We start from the raw sequence: 13,460 nt of genomic DNA on the forward strand, positions 1-13,460 counted from the left end.
AGACTATTTGTCTCATGATTTTCAGAAGATTATGAAATTAATATTTGACATTTTTATCTCACCACAATATTTGGAAGGATTTTTTGTCATATTAGACCTTGTAGCTCAAAAATGTCAACCGATATTGTCGAGAGGGGGAGTTGATACATGCAGTACTCTTTTTTTCTTGTCTATAGTTTTGTCCATTAGGTTTTTCTAGCAAGATTTTTAATGAGATAACATTGCGCAGTATATCAATGAATAATGTACTTTTTTTTCACTAGGTTTTTGTTTCACAAGGCTTTTCCTAGTTGAAGTTTTTTAATGAAGTACGTTTATATATAATGGATATTATTGACATATTGATGTATTAGGCCGAGGGCCCATTTAGGATTCTTTTCTGTTAGCTTCAAGGTTCTGTTAGTATTGTTGGTTTTGGACCCAATGTAAGTAGGTGGGTCATTCTCTGTTCAATGTGTACTGGACGATTCTCTTGCGGTTCAATAATACAAATTTCCATTCTTTGGGCCTGTTTCATATCTGCTATCATGGTATCCAAAGCCGAGGTTCTGGAGGTCCATTACCACTTGAAGGAGATGACATCGTTTCGTCTATATTGATCAATCGATTAGAGAGGATGAATTGAATCTTCGTGTTCGTGCCCTAGTCTGGTTCTCTGCGTTGCATCGAAGCGAGGAGACGAAGTTGCCGTTTGCCACCATGGGAGATTCGAAGAACTCAGGTGATTCTGCAAGCAAAAATCTCAGCTTCAACCACCCGTTATACCTCCACTATCCCATTTTATTCAGGTGTATAGGGACAGCTTGTTTCATGAATAATTCCTCCGATACGCAAGGAGCCACTATTGTGTCGCAGATGCTCATCGGTGCCGAGAATTACAATGTGTGGAGTCGGGCCATGAGAATAGCTCTGCGTGGAAAGCACAAATTGGGCTTTGTTGATGGTTCTTGCATGAAAGAAATGCAAGAAGACAATCAGAAGGATCAGTGGGAGCGTTGCAATGTTGTCGTGTTATCGTGGATTTTGAATTCCATCTCAACGGGGCTTGCGAATGGTGTCGTTTTCTTCCAAGATGCTCGGTTAGTGTGGCTTGACCTGCAAGAACGTTTCGACAAGGCAACAAGTTCAAGAATATTTTTCATTGTTGGCAAAAAAAACTTTGATGCGAGTTGAAATTTTGTCAATAGCAAGCATTTCAATTATCAAATTTAGGAGGTGTTTGGCAAATACTAAAAATACTTTTAAAAAGCATTTTTTTGTAAAAAGAGACAAACTCTTCTACATATTTATTTTGTATACTATAAAAGCATTTTTAAAACCATGATTTGCTTTCCATCCAAACATCCTCTTAGATCATTTTATTTTGATATGAATATGTTATCTTGATCTTTAATTTAATAAATGTTTTAAAGATATTTACAATTAAATAATTATTTTAAAAAAAATTGCTACGGACATGAAGCAATTCCAAAATCAAGATAGACCTTAGAGTTCGTTCAAAGAATTTAGTCACCCCCCACTCCGAAATTTACTAGTCAAAATAATGTATGGGGATCTCAAATTTCACATTTGTTCAAAAGAATTTAGGAGCACTCACAAGTCACAACATGCATATCTAACTTTCATTGCCAAATTTATTACTCAGAATCATAATCTGTCACTCCCAAATTTTATGACCCCTGTTTGTATTTAAAATTGTTGCATGATTTGCTACTATCATTTTATTTTATTGTTATTTTGTATTTCGGTATACGTAAAATATATAATTAAAACATTATTTAGATAATTTAAATTTTAGAATAAAATATTATTATAATTTCAGCCACTAGAAAATTACAATTTGAGGGTGAGGTAAGTGGGAAAAGACCGGGTAGGATTGGATAAAGATAAAAGAAAATAGTAGAATTAAATAATTTGCTGAAGTGGAAGATAACCAACACCTTCCAATCAACAACAATGGTGGATGCTAATGCATTCGATCTAGTGAAACGATAACGTAACAAATTAAAATTTCAATTTGAATTCCTACTAAGAGAAATACCTATATTTAGTAACCAACAATATCTCACACGGAATTATACTATTCTCAACATATAAAGAGATATTAATATGCTTCTCGTAATCTTTAATAAAAGTCTCAATTTTTTTTTAAAAAAAAAAAATCACTGCTTACCACAAAGTACCACCATCAATATGGTATGTAAATGAGTGTTTTTTTTTTAATTTCTATTCTTACCCACAATTAAATACCCATGAGCTAATTTCAGGTGAGAATTCCTTGATCGTTCGTTGGAATAAATTGCTTACATGACTTAGGCATGTTAATGTTAATCTCAAAATCGTTTTGAAAAACATGGTTTTTTTTTTTTTCTGATTAAATAGTGAGTTTGTAAGATCGCTTCATTTACCATAAGTCCACAACATCCCTAAATATGGAAATCAGAGTATAATTTAAAATAACTTTTTAGGTTGAGAGCTCAACAATATACGATTAGTAAAGGAAGTCAGGTACATCATTGAGTCAATAAAGACTTGTTTAAAATAACCTACTAGATGACGGCTTGGCTGAATTCGAATCACAATATTTCTGTAAATTTCCCTTAGAAAGATGCGTGCATACATTACAAGTTGCAGCGGACAGCATTTTGTATCCAATGGATTTCTCGTCCACAGCTTTATGTAAACATTCTCAACCTGAACTCCCGGGATCCAAAATTTCCGAAACTACTCTAAGCACAAGAGAACAAGCCTTGATCAAACTCAACTTTAGCAGGCAGGTAAAGGCAATCTAATATTTGTGAATTCCCTTCTTCCCAGTGTGTATGCTTCACTTCCCTTTCATGTTTATTTTCTCCATACGTACTTTTCAGGATACTTGCATATTGATTCACTGAAGACTAATGGCTGGTAGCTAGAGCGGTAACCAGGAGACCAAGGATAAGGAATGGCTGTGCGCTGGCCTGAAAAAGTAATTGAAACCACTTCAATCATGTGCGCGTTAAATATAGAGCCAATTGAGAGAGAGAGAGAGAGGAAAAATGGAAGAACAGAACACGAAAAGAGAGAATGAAATGAATTATATCTAATACTTCTCCGGTATGAAGACCTATTTAACTAATTTGATTAGATTAAAGAAATTAGATAAATTAGTTAATTATAATAAATATGACCTGTTTTTCTTAAAATACCATAATCATCTTTCTTAGTATCTTTTCCCCCTCACTTATTTGATTATGGTTGAAGGAGTATCTATGAAGATAATTTAGAAAAAATTAATAAATATAAGAAATAAGTCTTCTATTTAGAACCAAAATTATAAGGACCAGAGGAGTTTCTCAAGGAAGTATTATACACACGAATATATATGCACGTACGCTTGCCTGGAAAAAGAGGAAACTGGAAAAGAAAGCATCTCAAGAACATCAATATTAAGATCTTTTTTTCTTTTTTTCTTTTTTTTTTCACCAGACAATATAAAGATCTTATGGTTATTAATTCATTATTATTATTTAACCAAAAATGGAATGGAAATTGGAAGGGTCGGCAAATCTGAAGAAGAATAAGAGTGGCTTCAGGTTCCACAGTTCGTTTCCTCTGCAATAAAGTCGAAAGGAAACCCTCCACTATTTTGTTTATTGAAAGAACACCACATTCTACAGCTGAAACAGCAAATTTAGTTCTTAGAAGTCCAATAGTGAATATGTACCTGATATTTAACATCATACTTTACAGGGTCTTTGAGGAAGTACTGAAACTGCAAGATATAAGAGCCAGTAAGATTCCAACATAAATTTGGCTGAATAGGACAACATAAGAGTGCATTTTTCAGCTATTTTACGTTATTACAGACAATCTTCTTTTATCAATCCGTACCTCCGTAGTGGATATTTAAAATATAAGTGATGAAAGGAAAAACCTTTTAATGAAACTTTCATGAATTTAATGTTTTATTGTGTAGTAAAAAAAAAAATCTCATAAACAAGTCGGTCTCCAAGTACTCAGCAAACTGGCCACATGTACCAAACACCACCTAAGCAAAGAAAAAAGTTTTCATTTTGATTGTGTCCTACCTGAAAAAAGACTTGTGGAACTATCAAGGCAACTAAAGCCAATGCGTAGTATGGTTTTCCTGCTCCAAGAAGATATCCTGAAAAAATATATGCAAATAAACTCCTTGCATAAAAACCAAGTCAGTCTTTCTATTCCGGTTCATCAGTCTTGATCAACTTGAAAATGACTGATTTACCAAAATCTAAATCAGTTTATCATATTTGGCCATTTAAAAAAAAAATTCAGCAAATCATCTCAACCGCAAACTGAGACAGAGCAAAGGTGTGCGTGTGCATGTGCATGACTGACTATTTAGCTGTCCTCTTGTCACCATTTCAAGAAAACACTCCAATCTTGTAACAAAATTTCGGAAGAGGATGAACCTCGCGTGGGGGAGGGGGCCACCCATATATTTATGAAGTTAATGCAGTAACAACCTTGAATCAAGTCACCAATGTTCATATTAAGCTAACCAGTACATGGCATAAATTAACAGTATAGTTATTTTGAAGAAAAGATGAGAACAAACCATAAAACTATATTTAGTGGATTAAAATGTACCAGCAACAGATATCTGTGTAATGTCAATGGCACCAACACATATCCATTTAGCAGCTTCAGTACCAAACGCAACTGGAAGTGACTGTTGGGAAAATAGAAATGTCAGGTGGCAGCAGTTATCAGAAATTCTAGAACCACAAAGATTAGCAATTAGAAAAATCAAAAGATAGGACAATAGAACAACCTGAAGTCCTAGAGCTCTATCCCCTTCAACACTTTTGAAGTCATTGACAATGGCAATTCCCAACTGACATGTACACGGTAACAACATTACAGACCTTTTCAAAAAACTTAACATGAGATAGATATCAACTATAACAAGCTTTTGAATTACGGCTACTACATACTCCAGCGATGCTGTACAGCAGTGTGAGAACAACGATATCAGGTGTCAGAGTTCCAAACAAAGCCTGACCAGCCCACCTATCATTAGGAACGTGGTTACAAAACTTTAGAAGCAAGGTACAAGTCCAGACAGCAGACTTTGGGTTTAAATTAAACTAACAGATCAGGTTCCCCATTATTTTGGGTCAATAAAATGTCCCTCAGCTTTACCCAGTTTATTCCTTGCAATGAACGCAAGCAAGAATCTTAAAAAACTTCAGTTTTTTAAGCAAATATTAAGTACAGATGCAAGAATCCCCTTTATAGCCTAGTATGCATCATACGGATGGAAGTTAACTACTATGCATAAGGAGCAACTTCCTGACTGAGAAAATGGTTGAATATCAAAGGCATAAGTGATGAATCCATTTAGAAATGCATGTTGATAAGCAGCAGAGTGCTTAAAATATGTTACTGCAAAAGAATATAGCACCATGGTAAACTGATGTAACTTGCTCCAAGAGCAAAGTTTCCAATCCATCCATTTTGCTTTAGCTGCATGCAGAGAAAAGGAAATTTTCGTCAAATGTTTTTTTAAAAAAAAAAAAAATGGTATTCCCTGCAACAGTGGGAAGTAGGAGGGTTTACATCAAGAAACAAACTTACTTTTTTGACTTGGAGAAACAAACCCCGAAAGAAACAATATTGGAAAAAAAATAATGAAAATGTTTGAAATGTAGAAATGAAGTACCTTCAAAGGAGGAGCAGAGTAAATATATGACAGCAATGATCCACCAAGAGCAAGGTAAAAAACTACAGGGAAATCATGCCCTGCCTATAAGAACAAGCATTGAAAAACCAAGATTCATTGTAATTTACACTTTAAAGCAAATAAATAAAAAAGGAACTGAAGTGTAGAATACAAACCCATATGTCCAACAAGCCAGCCAAGCTAAGGCCCCCTAACAACAGTACCCATATTTGTGTGATGACCTGAAGAATTTTAGGCAATGAATATTTGAAAAATTACAACGGGAAAGCATGCATGAATACCAGATAGATAATCAACATACCTCATTCTCGGATATTGCCCCTGATGGAATTGGTCGATAAGGTTCATTGATTGCATCAATTTCTCGATCATACCAATCATTCAGAGTCTAACAAATTAAAAAAGAAGAAAATCAAGCTCATGTTAGTTTGGCACTCATCCAACAAGGATCAGCAAAACTTATCTTTCTCTGGAATAGAACCTGTGTATATCCCGTAAGGAAGGGTCCAGACATCATCATGCACACAATTGATTTTGCAATATCCTCAAAATTCCAGTGGAAATTTCCTGTCATGTGAACAGATTGCTTCAGAACACTGACTACTTAAAGTTTATGCAGATGCACAATGCATCTGTGAAGTCAGCGACTAAAACACAAAATTGAGAACATTAAATAAAACCAAGGATCACAAAGAACTAAAAGAAATACCAGAAGCAGCAGCACCACAAACTACACCCCAAACCAATGGAGGCCAAGTGACAGGCTTTGTAAGTTGAAGACGAATCTTCCATTTATTCTGTGAACACATATTACATAATAAATTGTAAGCAGACATGTTCTGGATGGTGCAAAATCATCTGTTTTAATACATTATTTACTCTGTAACAAATCAAAAGACTAGAGATGCCAGGAGGTGACAGAGAACTCAGTAACTAGAAGCAAAGATCGTACTTAATTTGTTTGTCTCAGAATGTTAAATTGCATTAATAACAAAAGTGCTTAAAATAACATTGCCCAAAATGTTCTGCATTTCAAAATAAAAGCATACTTCGGATCAACAGATGTCAGCCACATAATCTAGCCAAAGCGTTTAAAGTCTTATCTCCAGATTGAAAAAACAAAAAAGAAAAGAAAGAAAAGAAAAGAAAAAATGCACCAATAACAGCATGGGAGGTATATGAGCTAGCATATGTCCATAAAACATCCAGATCAATCTTATGCAAAGAGACACTCATTTTGCCATATTAAACCAGTAAAGTAGCACCACAGAGCAATTCTTCAGTCAGCCTTATTTGTCCTCATATAATCTAGCTTACAGTATAAAATGCAGAGGTAAGCGATATTTGGGGATGGATTTAATTTCAACGGGAAGTAGTCAAGTAGCAAATCTCGGTCTCCGAGGGAGATGCACTGGTATAGCAGTTTTTTTTCCTAATTCAATAATAAGCTCAAGGCTCAGCGTCAGTGCAAATTTCTCCTCAGTCACACAAACAAGTGGAATGAAAATGAAGTGAAAATTCTAAAATTACATATTATTTCTTATCTGATTTAAGGGTAATTATTATTTTGATGGGATAGCAGTAAAGTATAAAAGACTACAAACTCACGTCTCATTATTTAAGAACACTGATTTTGGTATAATTCTGATGAAATATTCTATTTATTTTCATATCTTCCATATTTCTGTTGTTTTTCTAATAAGCAACAACTCACCATCACCTCTAATTTTCATTCCTCCCAAAACCAGTCATTTCTTCCAATAAACTAAAGTACAGTCGAGTAGTTTAAATACAAACTTTTTCCTGCGTAAAACTTAGATGTTTTCATTACAACTACAATAACACAAATCTTATCATAACGAATGCGTCTACTCAGAATAAATTCCCCGGAAAAAAAATTGATAGTTTTCACATCATCGAACTACAGACATGGAAGAAGAAGACTAAAAAAATGGACCCACTGTTTCTTGGGAAGCTCCTTTAATACCAAGAAGTTGATTGAAGCTCGAGCCATTTTTAGCTGGCGCCTTATCTGGTGCTTGAGATTTAACTACTCATACCAACCAAAAGATTGAAAGTTACTTGAATTCCAAAACTACTACAACTGAAAAAAAAATTATTGGCACAAGAAAGCTCAATTCACCTTCGTTTGTCTCAGTTTCTGCTGCTCTAATCTGTAATCTCCTCGCTGCAATGATAACAAACCAATTATCAGACCCAATAAAACAACACAGAGCGAAAGCTCAAAGGCAAGAACTCCTAGTGGCGTTTCATCGCTGAGTAAGTTGACAAAACCACAATCAACACATTTGATAGCAGAATACAAAAAGGGGGCACAGAGAGGTGTTTCTAGCATCCAATAGCTAACTCAAACGGCAATCAAAGGAGCTCCACTGAGTCAACCTACTTGTGAATGAGAAGGAACTTGGGGCGTGAAATGGTCGTGCTTGGACATTAGGGGTTCTGGTGCGTGACAAAGTTCTGGGCGATACCGAAACCATACTGAGCAAGGAAGCCATTGAAGATATGATGTGGAACTCCAGTGACTGACGAGAGACGGAAAAACACACGGGTCGGCCTCGTTTGGCGGAGAGACAAATGGTATTGGCTATTTGGCGTAGTGATAAACCTTTTCGACCAAAAAAACTATTTCTCGTCACGTTGCGGAGGAGATTGTATAATCTATATAGTGGTGTACGCAAGTTCTTATGGTTATATCTATGTGAAGCCGTAGGATTGCTAATGGCTTTATTTTGGACAATGATTATTATTTCTGGAGCCGCTCGATAACCCATTTCGAATTCGGATGCAACGAGGACATATGACAGGGGAATAGAGGATTGTATTTACCCCCTCCAAATGCATAAAATGTTTATAGAATTTCAAAAAAAGTTATTATTCAAAACTCAAAAGTAGAAAGATATTTACATGTCAAAGAAGCATTGATTGTCTCCAATCCTAGTGAAAAATTAGCATGTATTTGGCAGCTAAGGTATGAGTAAATTAAAAAAAAAAATTAATACCTCCGATCTTAAATATAAAAACTAGTTGACAGTTTTAAATATAAAAATTTCGTCTTTTAAATTTATAATATGTTTTTAAAAATATTCCTATTAATTGTGAAATATTTTCACCCAAGTATAGTTCCAATATATATATGATTAAACAAAAGTAATTTAAGAAATTTAATATATATTTATTATAAATAATTAATTTAATTAATTTTCTTAATCATTCTAAATTCGTTGTCAAACTTTTATACTGATGATAGCGGTAATAATAGAAAGGAGGGCTCACGCTTGCGGAGCATTATGGGCCAGGAAAAGGATGGCTCGTTGTGGGATCTGGGGCATTAGATTTACAAGGCTTACGTTTTCTTTGGTCTCAGCCCAAATACTGAGAAATGATTGATTACCACGAGTTTATCGTTTTAACCTTTTATTTTCTGGTTCTGGCCACCCAAAAAAAAAAAACCTTTTCTTTTTGGTAATATAATCAACATTTTATGTATTTTATATTCCGATGAATTCTTAATTCCTCTTTGATGCATTTCACCAACGAAACTTTTGTTTTTTGAAGAAAGAATGCAACGAATGTCGTCTATGGGACATCTAGTTTCTTATACAATTTTTTTTTTAAAAAAAATCGATGGCTAGGCTTCGCAATTTAAATGTGGTTATATTTATTTATCGGAAAAAAATTTGATTGTATTTAAAAATTTGATTGTATTTAAATTTAAGTTGAAATTTATTATATCTATTACACCGCCATCATGAAATCTAACGAAGATTTGACTGCGATGTCACTAAGAATTTTGTTTTTTTTTTTTGGGATATGTTGCGTCCGTTGAGATCTAATTGCAGTTTTTTTTTCCCCCTCCGAGACTCAAAATTTAAGGATCAAGTTGTCAAATAATTTTATTTCTGCTTAATTTGATAACTGTACTGATTTCATTGTTGCTCTCATATCGTCATATGTCTTGCTCATTCCTTCTGGTCTGTATTGAGCTCTCCTACACTTTTGACGGCTTATTTCCCAATTCCATGTTTGATTAGGCTACTTAATTCAAAGTTATCCTTAAATTTCTAAATTCAAAACTTGGGATATTACAAAATCCACTGCCTTTATGACTTCATTATTTTCTACTGTCTATTTGTTATTTCTCATACTTAATTCCTTCTCAATTAGATTGAGCGTTTAAAATTGGAATTGGGTCCCCGGGAAAGTTAGTTGCTTTCAGTATTCCACTAAACTGTTTTAATCGACAATATCTTCCAGAAAAAGACTTTTGGGTCATAATTCATGATTTGATCAGTAATTTATTAAACACAAAATATCATAACGTTGAAACAGATTTCTTTTAAGATCTCCTCATGGTATACATTAAGTTTAATGTAGTTTTCTTTTTAGTTGGTCTGTAACATTTGCTTCAATATCTCTTCAGACGAGGTAATCATGCCAATAAGCATTTTAGCCTGAGAATTGAAAAGAAGTTGTTTATTATCCACACACATATAAGACAGCTTAATTGACACATCAATATACTATCAAAGATTATTATAATTATCAACTCAAGGTGTGATTCAATATTTTTCTGTATAATCTCATGTTAGCATCACGTAAATAGAGACAAACATTGAACATAAATATACTATCTCTTATCCTTAATATAAAAGCTAGTTGGCTAATTTGAGTAATTTAATAAAATTAGATAAGTTAGTTATTTATAATAAATATATATTATCTTCTGTAAAATATCCTTGCTAATCATATGTACTAGTTACAATTACCATTTGATGATATCTTTAACATGTGCAACTACTATAAGAATTAGCCCAAAAAAATGGATAAATATGAGAAACAAAATTGATTGAAGATTTTATATTTAAGATCAAAATGAATGTCAAACTAGTCCTTATATTAAGGATTGAAGGTAGTGTTTCTAGACATATACACGACAGCCTAAACCTATAAGGATTTCTTTTGGCATTGAACTTTATAACTTTTCCATTGATCAAGAAAAAATCACTGTAGTCTTATCATTTTGTTAATAGATCATAGTGTGATTAAAAAGCCAAGTGTGTAGCCATGAGCCATCGACCTGATAAAAATATAACGCACATATAGATACATATACAATAAAGGAAAAGAACTTGTCCGATCCTCTTCTCTAATTCTTTATTATCTTTACCAAAATTAGATCAACTTTAAACGGTTAAGCGTAAAAGAAAAACACCCATTCATTTAGAGAGAGAACATTGCGCCCTCCTCCTCCTCCTCCTTCTTCACAAAATATGGATTTGTGTAATACGTAGCAGAGGAGAATGTGATTCCCATCTCCCCCACAAAGCACACTGCTTTTTCTTTTCGAGTATCTTTTCATGTTATTGTCCTATTCAGAATCCATCTCTTACATCGCTGGAATCTTATTACTACCTTCTTGCACTAGTTTGCTGTAATAACCTTAGATTATTCCTTCCCCTTTCTTTTTTCAAAAGGAAATGTCGATAACACCCTCTATATCATATTTGTGTGTGTTTGTGTGTGTGTTTGTGTTCGTATATGCACATTATATTTCATCATTTTTTGCAAAAAAATAGGTTCGATTCAATTATATTTAAGTCCTATTATTATCATAGAGAAACACATTATTTAGATTATTCAAATTTTAACATCGAAACTTTATGTAGACGACGTCTCACATTTGGTACTCTCTCAAGCTATTATTTTCTTGCTCCTTACAGCAAATTAATTGTTCAAAGAACCCTCGCACTGTAATTTTAAACAAAAAAGAGATCAGACGAGCATATATATACTCATTTGATCTTTAATATAAAATATAATTAACTAGTTTAAGTAGACTAAAAATATTAGTTAAATTAGTTAATATGATTTTTTTCCCTTAAAACACCTTAAGCATCTTCCTTAATTCCCTCATTCCTTCTCTTATTTGATTATTGTTGGGGAACAACATTAGAGTTAATTTGAAAAAAAAAATTGATAGCCATGTGAAATGAGTCTTGTATATAGGATTAACATCAACTCCTCAGTTAGGTCATACGCCAAGGATCCGAGGAGTATATCCATATCTATATATATTTCTTTTTGTCACATACGAATCTTTTATGGGCCACGAATAATAAGTACCCCACTTACTGAAAGATTATGCAAAAATAATCGCACAATAAAGAAAGAAAATAATTTGTGATACTCAAAATCTGCCTTTATATCTAACATATATTATCATTCATATCCACTACGTGTACACCGAACAATATATTATAAGGTTATATGTCTCCTTTTGGTGTCTTGTCCGTCACCTGATATAAAAAATGGGAACCCTAAAAGAATTGGCCAAATAATAAGAGCCATATAGGCAGCACAGACATTAAACGCTGGCATTAAATGTGTCACCTTTAATTAATTGGATTATTCCTTTTCAATTAATATCACGCAGTTAAAAATTCTAAAAGGCTGGCCACACAATATATAATCAAGCAAGCAAAATGATGTGTGTTTCTGACATTATCTTTAAATTATTTCATTAGGTTCCCACATCAAGCCATAATCAATTTCATTGCATGTCCCCCAACTTAATTTGGCTCAATGTGTATTATAAATTAATCCATATCAATAACAACATCATCAGTTATTATTAGCATTAATATCAATAGCAATATGAAATTTAATTTTATGAAGTTCAATTGGGTACATAAAATAAAATAAAAGAATGACAATCCCTTGATCTTTCTTCATTGCTTTAATCTATGTAACTGTTGTTTACTTGTAACTTGTCTGTTATGCTTTTGTAAGATAGTTGATTATTAATTATAATTAATACTATAAGCCGCACTAACTTGAAAAAAGCACAAAGATAGATAATAATTAAATCCAAGCTTCTACAGGTTAGTGGCCCATCAATTATTTAGCAAGGCGTGAAACCACGTGTACTTTGTCCCTGCCCCTCAATTGTGATAGCGCACACTCATTAATTTAAGGAAAATTATAATTCAAAAAATTAATATATTTATATTAAAAATCATGGATTAAAAAAATTTAAATTAACAAATAAATGCGCACACACAAAAAATTCTAGTTTAATCTTTCAAATTAAAAATTGTAATTAATTTTATCAACAATGCTGGTCCATAAAAGAATGAGTGTTAGCCGTTTAAGTATGATAATTTAAATTTGTGTGAATATAAAAAAAACTCCGTTGAAAGAACTTCAAAAGACAATGATAGTCATGTTAAAAAATGATTAATTAATTTTTTAATGTAATTTGCTAATACAAATGCGTTAACATAACATATTAAATATGTAATATACATATTTACTTGGGACAAGAAGTACAAAACTAGCTTGCTTTGTCTGGTTGGTTGCAGTGTGTGGATAGCTAAAATGATGAGTCAGATCTACGTGCCTATGGCAAAAATAGGCAAACCCCAAGTTCATCCATCGTAGCAGGTGGAGCTAAGTTTATAAAATTTGAAGCTAACTTGGCTCACACTACATCTAAAGAGTACAATTAGATTATACTCCTCCGGTCTTTAATATATGACCCAATTCTTGAGTTAGTTTTGGTTCTAAATAAGACCCATTTATCATATTTATCAATTTTCTTTAAATTACCCTCAACCATAATTAAGTAGAAGAGGGAAATAGGGTATTAAGAAAGATGATTATGGTGTTTTAGGAAAAATATGTCATTTTTCTTATAATTAACTAACTTATCTCATTTCCTTAATCTAAT

At 33.1% G+C, this 13,460-nt stretch overlaps 1 protein-coding gene across 1 annotated transcript; it reads right to left on the reverse strand.

Annotated features, from left to right (window-relative positions):
- Positions 1–2,705: 2,705 nt before the first annotated feature.
- LOC114742252 (chlorophyll synthase, chloroplastic) lies at positions 2,706–8,284 on the reverse strand. Its single transcript, XM_028930527.1, has 15 exons — positions 8,115–8,284; positions 7,851–7,895; positions 7,669–7,757; positions 6,417–6,504; positions 6,189–6,274; positions 6,009–6,095; positions 5,863–5,928; positions 5,687–5,770; positions 5,429–5,490; positions 4,959–5,034; positions 4,796–4,858; positions 4,612–4,693; positions 4,071–4,147; positions 3,707–3,754; positions 2,706–2,960 (listed from the first exon to the last, which is right to left on the reverse strand). Exons 1-15 carry the CDS (start codon positions 8,224–8,226, stop codon positions 2,898–2,900), a joined length of 1,128 nt encoding a protein of 375 aa, XP_028786360.1. The 5' UTR covers positions 8,227–8,284; the 3' UTR covers positions 2,706–2,897.
- Positions 8,285–13,460: the final 5,176 nt, after the last annotated feature.

This window comes from Neltuma alba, unplaced genomic scaffold (assembly GCF_004799145.2).
Source record: "Neltuma alba isolate B1F8T4 unplaced genomic scaffold, ASM479914v2 tig00003697_pilon, whole genome shotgun sequence".
Classification (NCBI taxonomy): domain Eukaryota; kingdom Viridiplantae; phylum Streptophyta; class Magnoliopsida; order Fabales; family Fabaceae; genus Neltuma; species Neltuma alba.